This window comes from Saimiri boliviensis, chromosome 5 (genome assembly GCF_048565385.1).
Source record: "Saimiri boliviensis isolate mSaiBol1 chromosome 5, mSaiBol1.pri, whole genome shotgun sequence".
Taxonomy (NCBI): Eukaryota; Metazoa; Chordata; class Mammalia; order Primates; family Cebidae; genus Saimiri; species Saimiri boliviensis.
Window position 1 is genome coordinate 1,107,757 of NC_133453.1, and position 17,051 is coordinate 1,124,807.

At 65.6% G+C, this 17,051-nt stretch overlaps 1 protein-coding gene across 4 annotated transcripts in view; it reads right to left on the bottom strand.

Annotated features, from left to right (window-relative positions):
• Nucleotides 1-17,051, bottom strand: part of CROCC2 (ciliary rootlet coiled-coil, rootletin family member 2) — an 80,799-nt gene that overhangs the window by 55,190 nt on the left and 8,558 nt on the right. For 3 of the 4 annotated variants that reach the window (XM_074398737.1, XM_074398736.1, XM_074398738.1), the window contains exons 2-8: nt 13,785-13,935; nt 12,715-12,863; nt 10,300-10,385; nt 7,466-7,622; nt 2,907-2,992; nt 1,404-1,577; nt 166-262 (exon numbers count right to left, since the gene is read on the bottom strand). In XM_074398737.1, coding sequence (XP_074254838.1) covers nt 166-262; nt 1,404-1,577; nt 2,907-2,992; nt 7,466-7,622; nt 10,300-10,385; nt 12,715-12,863; nt 13,785-13,935 — 900 coding nt within the window. The remainder of the gene's footprint in view (nt 1-165; nt 263-1,403; nt 1,578-2,906; nt 2,993-7,465; nt 7,623-10,299; nt 10,386-12,714; nt 12,864-13,784; nt 13,936-17,051) is intronic. The other variant, XM_074398739.1, reaches the window with a different exon arrangement.

Below are 17,051 nucleotides of genomic sequence, written 5' to 3' on the forward strand. Positions count from 1 at the left end.
CCCTTCCCGATGCGCCTCAGAGTGCACTACAGGGACCCCACCTCACCCTGCAGGCCATCCTCTGCCCTCCCCGGCTGCCCCTACACCGGGCTTCCTTGGGCGGGGGAGACGCCTGAGCGAGGCTGACAGACCCCCACCCACAGCCACCCCGTCCCACCCACCAACCAGGTTCTGCAGGTCGGTTCTGAGGGCAGCGATGGTCCTCGCCCTCCGCTCATTCTGCTCTGTGAGCTTCTCCACCAGCAGCGTTTGCTCTGAGAGCCTGGAAGGAGTTGGGGGGTGGTGGGTGAGGGGCAGGGCCCAGAGGATGGGCACCTGAGCATACCCTGGCTCTGCCAGGTTCCTGCATGCCAGGTCCCTGCCGCTGCTGGGCGACACCTCTGAGTGCTCTCCGTCCCTGGTCTGAGCACGTGCCTCTCCTGCTCCGGAGCCTTCAGTGGCTCCCATGGTCTCAGGAGCCAAGGCCTACACCCTGGCCCTCTGCAGACTCAAGTGCACTGACTGCCCCAGGCTCTGCCCTGTCCTGCGGCACAGCAGAGGGAGTGCCCACACAGGCCTTTGCCCGGCCAGCCCTTCTGCTCAGAGCACCTGTCGCCATCAGTCTAGCAAGGAGTGATGTTCCTTCCTTCTTCCTAAAGACCCCGGGTTCCCCTTCCTGTGGCTCAGGCCCTGGCATGCAGCTCCTGCAGCTGTCCAGCACCGTGGGCCCCCACATCCTGCACTGCTCCTTTGGGGCTGGGCTGTGGTGTGTTTGACTCAGCTGGACCCCCAGAGGGGAGGGAGGGCTGTCAGCCTGGCGGGGTGTTTGTGGCCAGGGGGGCCTTGGACCCCAGCTTGTGAGGCATCGGCCCCATGGCCATCAGGTTAGGTCACTGGGGAGCTGCTCCCCACTTTCTGCTGAAGCTGCCCTTGAGAGATCTCTGAGCCCCCTGTGTGGATGGGGGGTCCGAAACCTTCCACAATCACGCGGGCCTCACAGACCCCCAGTTGGGGCGTGGCTGTCCTTCACACGGGGCAGGAGGTGGCCTGGTCCCTCTCCCTGCCCCATTGTCAAACGATTTACCCCAGGTGAGCTCTTGTCCCTGGAAAAGTGTTCCTGCTTTGAGTCCTGTACACTCCAGTTCTGGGTGCTGACCGCGAGAGCACCGTCCCAGTGAGCTTCCTGCCGTGCTCCCTGAAACCCTCACTGTGGGAGACCCCAGCGCCTACCTCCTGGGCATTAGGGGAATGCCCTGTGCCTCTGGGATGGTGATCCTGAAGCGTGCGCAGCACCTGTGACATCAGGGCCCCACCTGCCCCGGGCCCATTCTACCACAGCTGGGAGCCACAGCTGCTTGGCCAGCTGGCTGGGCCCCGCCCCCTTGGGCCCTCCCTGTGCCAGCCTGCTGGCCCTGGGTGCCCACCTGGCCTGGAGCGCCGCCTTCTCTGCGTCCCCGGGGCTAGTGTCCTGAAGCCGCTGCCCCAGGGTGCGGGCTGTGCTGCTGGCCGACAGCCGCAGGTTGGAGTCCAGGTTCAGGCAGGCGGTGTGCAGGTGGCGGGCGGTCCTGGCCGTGTCTGCCTGCAGGTCAGCGAGGCCCCTGGGAGACAAGGGTGGCTCCCGTGGTTGACTCAGGACCCAGTGGAGGGAGGGCCTGGTCCCATTAGCACCGCAGAGGACCCCTCCCTGGGCATCCCAGGAGAAGTCCCCAGCGTGTGGCACTGATTGTGCCCCTGTGTCACCAAACAGCAGGAAGGTAGCTGTGGGGGAGTGAGCAGGGGCGGGCCCGGGCTGCACACTTCCAGCCTCAGCAGCCTTCACTGAGACACCTACCCTCAGCCCAGACTCCTTCTGGGAAAGGGGTGTCACGCACCTGAGGGCTGGCAGGGGAGGGGTGGCGCTCAGCGAGGGCTGCATGGAGCCCAGAAGTGGGTAGGTGTCCCCCCCACAGCGTCCTCGCCGCCCTCCTCTCATGTCTCCTTGGCGTCCCCCACCTGACTCCCTGGCCCGTTTGTGCCTGTCCCCAGCCACCCTCCTCGGCTGCCTCATCACTGTGCGAGCCCATCGGTCCCGGGAGCCTGTGGCCAGCAGGTTAGGCCCCTGCTGGGAGCTGCTCCCCACTTTCTGCTGAAGCTGCCCTTGAGAGACCTCTGAGCCCCCCATGTGGATGGGGGGGTCTGAAACCTTCCATGATCTCAGTGGGGCTCACAGACCCCCAGACGGGGCGTGGCTGTCCTTCACACGGGGCAGGAGGTGGCCTGGTCCCTCTCCCTGCCTCAGTTTTCAAAGGATTTGTCCCAGGTGAGGCCTAGCCAGGGCCGGGTGAGGAGCCGGCCGAGAGGGCTGCTGCAGCCACGGGAGGGCCCAGGCATCCCCTCCCCTCTCCCCGAGGGGGCCCAGGCACCCCTTCCCCTCTCCCCGAGGGCCCCCAGGCACCCCTTCCCCTCTCCCCGAGGGGGCCCAGGCACCCCTTCCCCTCTCCCCGAGGGCCCCCAGGCACCCCTTCCCCTCTCCCCGAGGGGGCCCAGGCACCCCTTCCCCTCTCCCCAAGGGCCCCCAGGCACCCCTTCCCCTCTCCCCGAGGGGGCCCAGGCACCCCTTCCCCTCTCCCCGAGGGCCCCCAGGCACCCCTTCCCTCTCCCCGAGGGGGCCCAGGCATCCCTCCCCTCTCCCCAAGGGCCCCCAGGCACCCCTTCCCCTCTCCCCGAGGGGGCCCAGGCACCCCTTCCCCTCTCCCCGAGGGCCCCCAGGCACCCCTTCCCTCTCCCCGAGGGCCCCCAGGCACCCCTTCCCCTCTCCCCGAGGGCCCCCAGGCACCCCTTCCCCTCTCCCCGAGGGCCCCCAGGCACCCCTTCCCTCTCCCCGAGGGCCCCCAGGCATCCCTTCCCCTCTCCCCGAGGGGGACCCAGGTGGGGCGGCCGGCACTCACCTCTCCGTGGCTGCGCGCAGCTCAGCCAGGCCCGTCCCCAGCACCACGGCCTGCCTCCACAGGAGCAGGAGGCCCCCTGGCTGGGCCTGAAAGCAAGAGACCTGCCGTCTACGTCGTACTGGGGCCCTTTATCCTCCCTGAAACCCACTGTTTTCCAGGTGCCATGTCTCTCTCCATGGCGGCTGGAAGTGGACCCGGCACCCCAAAGCCCCCACATCCCCCGGGCGAGTGAGCCCTGGGCTCCCCTAACCCCACCCTGGGGCCACGCTATGCCCCTCCCCAGAGAGGACCTGAGGCACCACCACACCCAGCCCTCCAGGCTGGCCCACGTGATGGAGGGGGTGGGTGGGGCGCGTGGGCCCTGAGTGGGGAAGGCACTGGCTCGGTCTCAGCTCCCCAGCGGCCCTCAGGAACTGCTCAGGCTTAGAACACCCCAGAACCGGACGGGCCCCTGCTGGGGCACGGGGCAGGTGCTTCTGCAGCACTTGGCTCCTGCCTCCGGCTCCGAGGGAGGGGGCGGGCTGCCCTTCTCCAGCACAGTCTTTGTCCTTACTCTGAGGGCTCCTGGAGATGTCCCGGTGTGGGCCTGGCACTTCGAACGTGCCAGAGACACAGAAGTGTTAGAGGCCTCAGCACTGGGGCCCCGGCTCAGCCGAGGCCTGTCCCCAGCCGCCCTCAGGAGGAAGGTGGGAGGCTGGTGATGAGGCTGTAAGGGAGCGGAGGGGAGGACTCTGTGCCGGGGCAGCAGTGGGGAATCGTGTGTGCTCAGCGGGTCCAGCCTGCAGGGGCTACGATGAAGGCCTCAGGTCTCCACACCACCCTCCAGGCCCCACACGTGCCGTCTCCTGCTCGCCCACCTCCGGAACTCGGGGGGTGACCGTGTTCCCAACACCTCTCCCTGCCTGTGGCAGCCCCAGCCCTGCTCCCGTTTGCCTTCAGGTTGAGTACTCATATCCTGCCGTTCTCCAGAATCCCCCCAGAGGACCATAGTCAGAAACCAGCAGAAACAACAGGACGAGGCCTTGAAGAACTTCAGGCAGTGGATCATCATCTGACCTTCATGAAGCTTTCCTGACCCTCACCTGATCCCACACCTGAGGTTCCCCCAATGAGCCCTCCTGGCGGTGCACCCTCCGGAGGCCATGCCACACCAAGCCCATAACACCTGGCGGTGCACCCTCTGGAAGGCAAAACCCTCTGATTCACAGCCTCTTCCTGAATGCACGGCTGGGCTGGCCTGAACGGTTGGAACACTCAGGCCAGCAGTTAGTGAAATCATGGACCATCGGGGAATGTAGGCAATTCTTGCTAAGTGCAGGTGCGTACACGCACACACATGCACACATGCACACATACACATGTACACATAAAAACGTGTGCACACACACATACACGCATACAAATATACACATGCACAAGTGTGCAGGCATGTATGTGCACACATACACACACTCACACACGCACACACACAAGCATGCACGCACACACGCATGCACGCACATACACATACATGCACACACATACACACACATATACACGGAAGTGCATGCACACATACATGCACACGAGTATACACACATGCAGGTGCAGACACGCACACACATGCACACACATACATACACACATGTGTGAGCACACATGTATACACATGAACACACACGAACACACATGCACACAGATGCACACACATGCACACATACACACATGCATGCACACATGCACGCAGACAGGTATACACATGTGTGAGGGTGCAGGCATGCACACACACATGCATACATGCACACATGCATGAGCACACATGTATACACATGAACACATACACGTGTACACATATACACACGTGTGTGTGCAGGTGTGCGCACACACACACACACACACACTGCACCCTGTAGGACATAAGGAAAAATGCCTGTCTAGAATGCTGGAGTTAACAGAGAAAAAAGTCTTCCTCCTGGATTTGGAACCACACTTAGACTTCACACAGTTTGCAGCTGAATTCACACAACCAGGATAGTCTCAAGAAAACTCAGGCTGAAAATGTATTTCAATGTGGCCCCAAAGACTGTTAGAGCCCCTCAGCATCTATCAGAAGCAAACAAAACTCCTTCCTGGAAAATACTGTATTCGCCTCACGTTTCGAAGAAACTTCGCCAAGTTCCAAGGAAAATAAGCAGCTCTTAGTTAAAATGTAAAAAATCAGCAAAGGCACAAGGAAAGAAAGGACCATGATCAGAAACCAGCAGAAACGACAGAACCAGACCTTAGAGAACCTCAGGTATTAGATACACACAGGCCACAAAAAGACGATGTCAAGCTTGCTCTGGCGAATAAATAAGAGGCTTGGAAACGTGAGTTAAGAAGCTGGGCATGGAGGCTCACGTCTGTAATCCCGGCATTTTGGGAGGCTGAGGTGGGTGGAACACCTGAGATCAGGAGTTTGAGACCAGCCTGGTCCACATGGTGAAACCCCATCTCTACTGAAAATACAAAAATTAGCCAGGCCTGGTGGCTCATGTCTGTAATTTCAGCTACTTGGAAGGCTGGGGCGGGAGACTTGCTCGAACCTGGGAGGTGGAGGTGGCAGTGAGCTGAGATTGTGCCACTGCACTCCGGCCTGGGTGACAGAGCAAGACTCTGTCTCAAAAAAAAAAAAAAAAAAAAAAAAGCCGGGTGCGGTGGCTCAAGCCTGTAATCCCAGCACTTTGGGAGGCTGAGATGGGTGGATCACGAGGTCGAGAGATCGAGACCATCCTGGTCAACACAGTGAAACCCCGTCTCTACTAAAAATACAAAAAAAAAAATTAGCTGGGCGTGGTGGCACGTGCCTGTAATCCCAGCTACTCAGGAGGCTGAGGCAGGAGAATTGCCTGAACCCAGGAGGCGGAGGTTGCGGTGAGCCGAGATTGCGCCATGGCACTCCAGCCTGGGTAACAAGAGCGAAACTCCGTCTCAAAAAGAAAAAAAAAAAAAGTGAGTTAAGGGTAAGATATTTACTATCTGGGAAAGAATCAAACAGAACTCTTGATGAAAAATACAATATCTGCAATTTAAGCTAAGTAGGCAAGTTTAACAGAGATTAGACCTCAGAAGAGAAGCCTGATGGACAGGAATGGAAATGCGAAGAAATGACCTAGAATGGAGTCCGGGGTGATAAAAGAACAAAACCGCGGACTGTGCATGAGAGGCGGCGTAGGGAGGGCGGACACACGTCTGGGGGGCTCCGACGGGGGGATGGACGCCAAGCCCTGGCAGCGTTTAAAGATACCGACATTCCGAAAATAGCAGGTGACACAGAAGCTCCGAGAACCCGGAAGCGGAATAAACAGAAATCTACACGCAGGCACGACCCGGGGGTGCGGCACGACACCCAAGCCGGAGCCGGGTCTTCAGAGCGCCAGGTGAGGAGGCGCGTCACCCCCACGAGGAGCCCGTCAGAATGCGGGCGGCCGGACGCGGACTCCGCAGCAGGAGCAGCGGTTCAGGGTGCGGAGGGAAAACAGTGTCGACCTTGAGAACGGCTCTCAAGGACACAGGAGGTAAGAGCCCGGTGAGCCAATGCCAGCCTGAGCTCAGGGACCCTCCCTTCCCGCGTTTGTTCTCACGCAGCGGTCACCAGGGGACCTGCCCGGCGGTCCGAGGACGGGGACCGGGCAGTGGGAACGTGAGATCTGCCTCAAATGCCTGGAGCCCGAAGGCCTGGCCTAGGCGGTGGGTTCTCGCTGGTCCCCGGCTCCCGGCGACACCCTGCAGAGGCCGGCATTCCCCCTCCAGGTGTAAACTCGGAGCCGCAGCTGCCCGGGGCTTGGGGCTGGGACCCGGCCCGAGCGGGAGGCGAGTGTCGCCCCTCTGGGACAGGCTTGTCCGAGGGACGTCTGGAGGCAGCCTGAGGCTGGCAACTCAGCCGCCCCTCCGGCTCCCGCCTCCATCTGGCGCAGCACACCTTCTAGGGGGACCCTCTCCCCGGGGGACTCCTTGCCTGTGCTGCCCGTGGTGTGCAGGGGCTGGGCGTCCAGGTACCCTTTGCTGGAGGGCTGTTGGGAACACCTTCAGCCCCAGGGACTGTCTGGCTGGAGTGCCACATGGCCCAAGGCCACACCAGCTTCAGGGGGTCCCACAACCACAGAAATATCCGAGCAAGGCGCGAACACCTGGACGTCTCCCTCCCCAGGGGCTGATGCCTGGAGCCCTGGGCCCTGACCCCCGTATGGCTCAGGGCTTCAGAAGCTGGAGTGGGTAAGGCTGCAGGGGGTCTAGAGGGCCACTGCCAGGCGCAGCCCTGGGTTCCTGCCAGGGTGCCCTCTCCTGAAGTCTGGCCAGGAGTTCGGCCTATGGAGATAACCAGCTTCTCAAACAGGGGGGCCCACACGCGCCCCTTCTCAGAGCCCCGCTCTCCTTCTCTGGCTCAGGGAGAGTTGGGGCGGACCGGGGAGTCCCTCACCCCACAGACTGCTGTGGCCAGGCCGAACTGGGGACATGGCACCCTCTCCCGGTCCCCGCTGGCTACCCGCCACAGCCACCCAGACAGGGGCCGCCACGGGATGGGTGCGGGCGGGGCGGACCTGTCTCTGGGGCCGGCGACTCCGCTCCAGCTCGCCCTGCAGGCGCCGCATGCTGCCCGTGGTCCCCGCCAGCTCCCGGGCCAGTGTGTCGTTGGCCTTCTTCATGTGCTGCAGCTGCTCCCGCAGGAGGGCGTTCACCTGGCACAGGCCGGTGCTCCTGGACAGAGAACCCACAGGGCACGGCGGGGCTGGCGGCCTCTCCCAAGAGAGGCGCTCAGAGTGCCCAAGTCAAGGAGCTTCGGTGGAGCCCCAAACCCTCTGGGCCCGCCAACCCCGGTCCAGATGCACGGCCTCCACTCTGCCCCCACCTGCCATGGGCCCCACAAGAAACCCCGAAACCTAGTGCCAGCATCAAGGTGGTGCTCCCAGGTGCCAGCCCAGTGCCCTCCCGCCTTCCTGCAACACCTGCCTTCTGCTCTCCCCAGGCCCCACCCTGAGCTCCCCTGGCTCTGCGTCTACAACCTTGGCCCACTCCTCAGTGCCCGAGACAAGGTGCCAGGGCGGAGGAGGCACCCTTCGAGGGGCAGGGTGACGTGCTGGTGGGGGGCCCCTGCTGTACCCTGGTGCTTCCCCCACCAGGAGGTCTGCACTTGCTGCAGTGGGGGTGCAACTCCACCAGGTGGGTGGCCTGCTCTCGGGAGCCCACGGCCGCCAGGGTCACTCTCTGCTCCTCTCCGCCCACCAGGCCTAAGCCTCCTCTTGGGTATTGTTCTTCCCTCTGAAAACGGGGTTTCAAACCCCTCTCAGCACTTTTATTCCTTTTCCAGATTCCTGGAGGATGAACCAAGGGTGGTAATATTCTACAAACAATTTACCTCCCCACGTCTGGGAGACTAGTGGCCTTGGTTACGGTGGGGACCGGGGCAGTGTGGGGACAGGGGCAGTGTGGGGGGACAGGGGCAGTGTGGGGACCGGGGCAGTGTGGGGGGACAGGGGCAGTGTGGGGACAGGGGCAGTGTGGGGGGACAGGGGCAGTGTGGGGGGACAGGGGCAGTGTGGGGACCGGGGCAGTGTGGGGGGACAGGGGCAGTGTGGGGACCAGAGCAGTGTGGGGACCGGGGCAGTGTGGGGGGACAGGGGCAGTGTGGGGACAGGGGCAGTGTGGGGACCGGGGCAGTGTGGGGGGACAGGGGCAGTGTGGGGACCGGGGCAGTGTGGGGGGACCGGGGCAGTGTGGGGACCGGGGCAGTGTGGGGGGACAGGGGCAGTGTGTGGGGACCAGGGCAGTGTGGGGACCGGGGCAGTGTGGGGACCGGGGCAGTGTGGGGGGACAGGGGCAGTGTGGGGACCAGAGCAGTGTGGGGACCGGGGCAGTGTGGGGGGACAGGGGCAGTGTGGGGGGACAGGGGCAGTGTGGGGACCGGGGCAGTGTGGGGGGACAGGGGCAGTGTGGGGACCGGGGCAGTGTGTGGGGACCGGGGCAGTGTGGGGACCGGGGCAGTGTGGGGGGACAGGGGCAGTGTGGGGGGACAGGGGCAGTGTGTGGGGACCGGGGCAGTGTGTGGGGACCGGGGCAGTGTGTGGGGACCGGGGCAGTGTGGGGGGACCGGGGCAGTGTGGGGACCAGAGCAGTGTGGGGACCGGGGCAGTGTGGGGACCGGGGCAGTGTGGGGGGACAGGGGCAGTGTGGGGGGACCGGGGCAGTTGGGGGGACCGGGGCAGTGTGGGGAGACCGGGGCAGTGTGGGGACAGGGGCAGTGTGGGGGGACAGGGGCAGTGTGGGGACAGGGGCAGTGTGGGGGGACAGGGGCAGTGTGGGGGGACAGGGGCAGTGTGGGGGGACCGGGGCAGTGTGGGGGGACAGGGGCAGTGTGGGGGGACAGGGGCAGTGTGGGGACCAGGGTAGTGTGGGGGGACCGGGGTAGTGTGGGGGGACCGGGGTAGTGTGGGAACCGGGGCAGTGTGGGGGGACAGGGGCAGTGTGGGGGGACAGGGGCAGTGTGGGGGCCGGGGCAGTGGGGGACCCGGGCAGTGGGGGACCCGGGCAGTGGTGGGGGCTTGCTGTTAGGGTCTGGGTGTGACATCTGCTTACCAGGAGCCCCTGACTATGAAATCAGAGAGGCTGGAAGGCAGCAAGCAGGGACAGCTGGCGAAGGGAGACATGAGCTGAGGGGCCCTGGGTGGGCTGGGCTGGTGGGGGGCCGTGGAGAGCCCGGGCGACTCAGAGAACAGGGCAGGGATCCCCCCCGGGGGTGAGCCACCCGCAGGCCTCGAACCTGTAGGGGGAGGGCGGGGCCGGGCAGAGGCCCCCTCAGTAAACCCAGGCTTGTCATGGTCAGCGCCATTGCAGGGTGTGAGAGTGGGCAGCGAGGGGGGTCGGGTGGGCGCTGGACCCAGGTGCGGCTGGGGCCAGGGTCTGTCACCGCGCCCTGACGTCAGCGCTGGCTCTCTGCCGCTCCCTCCCTGCCATTCGTGAGCCAGGCTGACCCGTGGCAGGGACGTGGCAGGGACGTGGCAGGGAGCACGGTGGAGCGTGGAGAGGCGGCTCCCCGTGGGGGACCCTGCCCGTGGCGTGTGGAGGGGCGGGTCTGACAGCGACGCTGTGTGTAGACATCAGTGACGGCCGCGCTGAGGCCGCGATGCGGGGCCTGGGTCAGAGGCCCACGCTGAGCCGGGGCCAGCGTCTCCCCGCGTTTCCACTCAGGCCCCCCACCAGCCGCGGGTCGGTCCCCACTCCCAGTCGCTCCTTCTCCAGGCCCCTGCCCTGCCCGTGAGGCCCGGACGACTCCCACGAGGAAACGGAACTCCCGGATGCTGCGGGGAGAGCTGCCCGCACCCCCCAAGGCAGAGGGGCGCGGTGCCCCTCGGGGCAGGCTGTCCCCACCCGGCCTCACCTCTGCTCGGCGGCCTCCAGGCGGCCCAGGGCCTCCTCCAGATCCACGCTGTGCTCCAGCTCTGACCTCCGCAGCCGGGCCTGCAGCTGAGGAGGAGGGAGAGCCTGCCGGGCAGGGGCTGGGCACCCTGGGCACAAAGCCGACCCCGGGGCTCTCCAGGGGTGGGAGACAAGGCTCCCCGGGGGCGGGCGAGGGGGCTCCCCAGAGCAGAAGACGCGGCTCCCCGGGGTCCCACAGCAGAGGCTGGGTTGGGTCTGGCGAGGCCCAGGCCCCTCCACACAATGAGCCTGACAGGCGGCCTCCATACTCTGCCCCGAGTGCTCATAGCTGGCAGGGGAGGGAAGGGGCCCGGGCCCTGCAGTCACGTGCCAATCCCGTCAGGCTTTGAGGACGGTGTGAGCATGGTGGCCAAGTGGGGGCACGGCTCTGGGGGCTGCTGGAGAATGGCCACGTTTCGCTTGCAGATGGGTAAACTGAGGCCCCCCTGTCCCAGCTACTCAGGTACTCAGCCCAGCTGTCAGGGCAGGGGGAGGGGCTTCAGGGCTGGGTTCCCCCACAAAGCGCAGGATGGAAAGTCACAGGGCCACCTCTGGGCCACCCGCTGGAGAGTGAGTGAGCGTGGGTGTCCTCCCGTGGGCTCCTGCCTGAGTCTAGCACCTCACCTACAGGGCAGGGCCACACCCACCAGGACGAGGGCCGGCTGTCCAGGGCCACTCTGCCACCACTGAGGCCAAGACTGAATCCGGGCCCAGGAAACCAAGGGCCAGGGAAGGCCCAGGTGGAGGGGCGGAGGGGAGGGCAGCGGGCCTGGGGCCTCCTGTGGCTGCGCCCCGGCTGAATGCACGGCAGAGCCGAGGGGCCCCTCAGCCAGCAGCCGGAAGAGAAGGCGGCGTCAGAAGACTGTGGTGGAGCCGGTGGGGTCTGGGAGTGCCACCTTAGGATGGGGATGTCACAGCCAGGCACTCGGGCCGCTGCGACCCCGTTCTGCCTGTCCCGGGGGTAGCTTGGAGGAGACCCAGCCTCCTGGCACCCACACTTTGCCTGCTGAGCCGCCAGGAGCTGGCGTGTACTGGGCTGCTGGCGAGTTCGGATCTGACTCACGCAGCTTACTAATCGGTCGCAGGATTTCCGCGGCTTCTATTCCCTCCGGCCTCTTCCCAACATCTCCCCACCCCGTGCCAGGAAGAAGCCTCCCCACAGCTGTCGGGGCTCCCAGGAGGAGTGGGCTGGCTGGCTGGCAGCTCCCGGATGTGCTGGGGCCCCCATCAGGCGGTCCTGCCCTCAGGGGCCCCCAGGGGTGCCGCCAACAATGGAACGTGTTTCCAAAGGGGGGTCATGACCTGAGAACAGGGGGGGGAGCGGAGAGCCGGGCCCTAGGAGAACGGATGGCCCCCCTGTGGGTGCTGCCGTCCGTCCTGGGAAGGACGCTTCCAGAAGGCGAGGCCCACTGCGGACCCCTCAGGCATTCAGTAGTGGCCACTGGTCATGTGACTGAGAAGGGGCCAGACCTGGCTCAGGGGTTCAGATCTCCACCCCAGCAATGGCGGTGTGGCCTGGGTGGTCACTGACTGGCTCTTTGCCTCGACTTCCTTATTAGGAAAGTGGGGTCATCTGACCTGCCATGCAGAACCGGGGGGCTCTGAAGACGGCATGGGTGCGGCGGGGGCCCTGAGTCTCCACAAGGTGGGCTGGACACCCCGTTCCACGTACCGGCTGCTTGCCTGGTCCGGCCTCACAAGCCAGCATGCCTTGAGCGGCTCAGGAGAGAGGGAGGCCCTAGCCCAGCGGGTTGCTTCACCTTTCTGCCTTGGTTCCCTGTCTACACAGTGCAGCCCTCTCAGCTCCACATTTCCTGACTAAATGTGGCTCGCGCACCTCCCAGGTCACCCTGGAAGGCGCCACAGCCGCCAGGGGACTAGAGAGACAGCCCTGCCTCTGGCCCCTTCCCTGTCCTGAGATCCCAGTGGCCCCCCGGCCTCAGTGGTCAGGAAAGGGCCAGGGGCTGGGCTGGAGCCACTTCTCCCCGAGCTCGGTCCGAGGTGGGGTCGGCGCCTGCCGGCCGGCCTTCCTCTGCTGTGCAGGTCCCGGCTTTGTGCCCGTGCTGGGCGAAGCGCTGGGCCCCGAGGGTCAGGACTGGACAGGCCGTCCCGCAGTGCTCCCGGGCAGGTGCGGGGACAAGTCAGGGCCTAAGCTGGGTCGTGAGACCTGACCTAGGGGACACGCTGGGCCTCAGGGAGAGGCCTGGGCACGTCCTGCGTGGCCTCAGCTCGCCTATCTGTTGCCTCAGTTTCCCTGTCTGTTGCCCAGGATTGGAATGTGCCAGTCTTAGAAATCCTGGCAGTCCTGACAAGTGACCCCTCGCCAAGGGCTGGACTGTCTCTACCCACCTGCCCGGAGTCTGCTGCAGACACTCACCTGCTCGCTGACCACGTGGCACCTGCTGGCCAGCTCATCCCGCTCGGCGCCGGCCTGGGCCAGCAGGTCCCGCAGCCGGTCCAGCTCCTCCTGCAGGAGCTCGTTCTCCTCTTGCACCCGGGCCACAGTGGCTGTCGGCTCCCGCACCCCTGCTGACGGCGCCCGGGTCAGCGCGGGTGGCCGGCCTGGGGTCCACCCGCACCCTGCCCTGTGCTCTGTCCCCACGGTGGGACTCTGGGCTGGCCACTGGGTTCCAGCTGCTGGCCTACCCCCTTCTACAGCTCTGACCCCGGGACCCTGGCAGGGAGGCAGAAATCACACTCGGAGCCCTACTTCCTCTCATGTGAATTGAAATCCTGCCACCCCTGAGCACCTGGAACCCCAGTGCGGTCCCAGGTCCCGGCCCAGGCCGAGCCCCAAACCAGTGGCAGCAGAGTGAGTGCGTGGGTGGCCAGGACACTGGCACTTGCCCTGTCCAGGAAGCTGCCCGCCCTGTTGCTTCGGGGGGAAGGGACCTGGTCCCCAAGTAATCAGGGCCTTCTGTAAATACAGTGGGGTGTCCTTCCTTACTACACACACGGCCAGTTCCCTGGGCCTGCAGGAGGCTGGACAGACCCGGGGGGAGAGGGGTCCCCAGGACCCATGCACGAGGGAGTCCTGGGCACACACGTCAGGCAACCGGGAGCTGGTTCCTCAGCTGCCAGGTGGGTGATTGGAGGCAGCGCAGGGGCCTGGGGTGGGTGCAGGCTGGGCAGAGCTCAGGGGGTGGGCATCTGTGCCCCATGAGTGCCAATGATGGGCAGAGCTGGGGGGTGGGTATCTGTGCCCCCGGAGTGCCAATGACAGAGCTAGGGAGGGTGGTGGGCATCTGCGCTCCCTGGGTACCCATGTCTAGCATTTCCACTCTGAGGAAGACACCAACACCGGTGAATCTAAGCCTAGGTGGCCACAGTGTGCCACACAGAGGCCGCCCTGGCTCGGGCCCTGCTGAGCGCCCTGGGGGTATTGATGTGATGCCTCTGTGGGGGTGGGGCCAGCCCGGGGCCCCGGACAGTCCCCCACACTGTCACCTTGGGGTGGCTCTTCAGCCAGGCTGCCGGCCACGATCTCCCGGATGCGGGCGGGCACAGGGGTGGGCGAGGCCCGCCGGCCTTCCCCACGCACTTTCAGCACCCGGTCTTCCCTGCTGGCCATGGGGCTCAGGACGGTGTCCTCCAGTCTCTGAAAGACACCCCCAGAGACACCTGGAGCTGGCAGCACCCAGCAGCTGCCAGGCAACCCCTTACAATTCCACTGAGTGAGTGGGGCCACCACAGGGCCACCCCAAGGTAGTGACGTGCCATGGAGAGGACAGGGTGAGGCTGGGCAGGTCACTCAGGCACATGCCTCGGTCCTCAGCCTGTGGAGAGGAGCTGTGCCTGTCCCCAGGTTCTGGAGAGGAGGGCCACACCCAGCCCAGGTCAGCAGGTTCTGCGCTTGGGGCTCGGCCCCATCTTGGTGGGGGCTGGGCTGAGCGGTGACTCGGTGGTCACTGGTCCTCTGGGAATGCCTTTGCCTCTGCTCCACAAGAAACCCAGCATCCTCGCCCACCTGGAGCCGGTGATCTCACGGCTTGTTTGCACAGTGGAGCCAGAGGAGAGACCCAGACCCCACCCAGCAGTCACAGACTCCAGCGTGGAGGAGGGGCTGAGGACGGGTCGGAGGGCAGAGGCTGAACCCATCCTTCTCAGCGCAGCTGCCCACTGCCCCTCCACAGGCCGGGTTCGTCTGGAGGGTGGGCAGGCCCGGGGCTGCGCGCTTGGGGCTCCGAAGATGAGCAGGACCCTCGGAGTCCTCTCCTCCCATGCCCGTGAATTCTGGGCAGAGTCTAGGGCTCCTACCCTCAGGCTGTCCTCAGAGGGCTGCGTGGGCAGGGGCAGTGAGGGCAGCGAAACAGCCTTCCTTCCCAGGTGGGTCCTGAAAGCTGCCAGGGAAGAGGCTCCAATAGGCCCAGAAGCGGGCAGGAAGGCCTGGGACCTGCGTTCAACCTTGGGGGGTGTTTGCTGAGTAGCCACCCTTCTGCCCCAGGAGTGCAGGGGTGTCCTGGGGACCCCAGCCTGGTTTTCCGGGTCTTGGGCTTTGCTGGACAGGGGCACAGCCGGGGGAGGGCCTGGGCCCTGGGGCAGGGGCTCCCTGCCAGATGGAACAGAAGACGGACCGTTTGCAGGAGGCGCAGGCCCTGTGAACATGGAAGCCGCCGGTGCCAAGCCAGCAGAGGCCCGGACGGCACCCCGAGGGGACACGGAAGGTCACAGCTGAGCCCTGGCCTGCCACACTAAGCATATCTGCATTTTAGGCAGCAAATTAACTAGTAGAGGGTGACCAGATGCTTGGCAGGGGCTGCTGGGAGGAGATCTCCACTCTCGAGGGCTCTGCAGCATGGCACCCAGAGACCGCCCGAGTCCTCCATGCTGGCATGGGAGCTGGGCATGGAGGACCCCTCTCCCCGGCTCCGCAGGGCAGCTCTGCCACCCTGTGCCTCCTGGGTCTTCCTCCTGCTCTGGTCCTGGTGGGCAACCACCTGGCCGCCTCCTGACTCCCGTCTCCTCTTGGCTCTCCCTGAGACCCTCTAGTCATCTGGCACCGGGCTCCCGCTGCCAGGCTGTTCCGGACCCTCCCTGGACACAGGCCGCCTCCTCCATCTGCATCCCAAAGATCTTGATCCCCACCTCTGGGGTTGGAGAGTCACTGCAGACCCGGGCTCAGCATCATGCGGAGAGGCCCTGTTCACAGCCCCTCAGCAAACGCAGCCCCTCAGCCTGCTCACAGCCCCGGCCAGTGTGAGCCCGGCTGTCCTCCTGACAACCGTTCCAGGGTCTGCGTCTCAGTCCCCTGGGAGGTCCTGGGGGGCGCCTTCACTGCATGTTACCCCATTGCCTTCTCTTGGGGAGGGGAATGGGCCCCTTTGGGAGCAGCTGCCCCGTGTGGGGGGAGGGACGTCCCTGCTCCTCCTCCTGGGCCCAGCTGGGAGCCAGGTGCCAAGACCACCAACCAGGAGAGAGGCTGGAAGGGGCTCAGCCATTCTGCCCTAAACCCCGGACTTTGCTGCGGGGGAGGGAGGAGGAAGCGGAGGCCCATCGGGGTGGCAAGAGGCACCCCAGGCTCCTCTTGGAGCAGAGACAGGCAGGCCCCGCTCCACCCCCAGGCCGGGAAGGGCTCTGCGCCCCCTCCGCCTGCTCGGCAGCTCCCGCCCCGCGCTCCCCCGGGCATCGGCGGCGCCACCCGCTAACGGGAAGGCAGCAGCTCGGCGTGAACTTGACTCATTCCTAACATTTACAGAGGGTCACTTATTAGCGGGGCGTCCCGAGAGGCGCTGGGGCGTAATGGGTTCCATCTGTGGCCGGGTGGCTGCAAAGGGCCGGGGCCTAGATGGAGCCGGAGGAGGGCGCGGGGGGCGAGGGGGCGAGGGGGGAGGGCGGAGGGGGGCGCGGGGAGCACAGACGGGGGCGCGGGGGACTCAGGGGTGCGAGCAGGGAGGCGCGGGAAGCGCCGGGGGCACAGAGTGGGGCGCACGGGGCGTGGAGGGGGCGCGACTTTGGAGTGTGAGGGCCGCGCCGCCCCCACGGAAACACCTGGAGGAGGGGGGGGGGGAAGGAGCGAGCCCGGGAGAGGCGGGGAGGGGAGGGAGGGAGGTGGGGGTCGGCGTGTCCGGAGGCCGGTGCGGCCACCCTGGGCGCTTGGAGCCCCGCCGACGCTGCCTCCCCCGCGGCTCCAGGCTGGTCCTCCACGCCCGCTCCCCAGATCCCTCCCGTGGGCTCCGCGCGGCCGCCTGCGCCAGCGGGTCCCAGCAGGGCGTCGCCTCCGGGGCCTGTGGGTCCTTGGGGCCTGCCCGGTCCGCCCCGGGACGCTGGGGGTGGGCTCGGAGGCTTCCATGCTAGAAGGCCTTGCCCTGAGAGGGACCGCTAGGGCTGCAGGTCACTTTCCCAACGACTCCAGACTCAGCTGAGCGGGGCGTGACTCCTCCCGCGCCTGCAGCACCCTCTTCAGCCCAGCCTGCACTGGAGACCCAGGGAGGTCACAGCCCTGCGTGGGGCTACGCCAGGCCTAGGGGTAGCCGGCCGGGGCAACCAGATCCTGGCCCTGAAGGGGGTGGCCCAGCAGGGAGAGCCAGCCGTCCTCATTGTTGGGCCAGCCCACTTGGCTGTGTGTGGGGGACAGCCCAAACCCTGGGGGAAATGTGGGCTCCCCCCATCTCTGCCTCCCCAGGGTCGGATCAGGGCTCCCTTCTAAGGCAGTTGGACCGGGGTCCTTGCTCTGCCACTGGTACACTGTGACCCTGGGTGTGTCATCCCCACCTC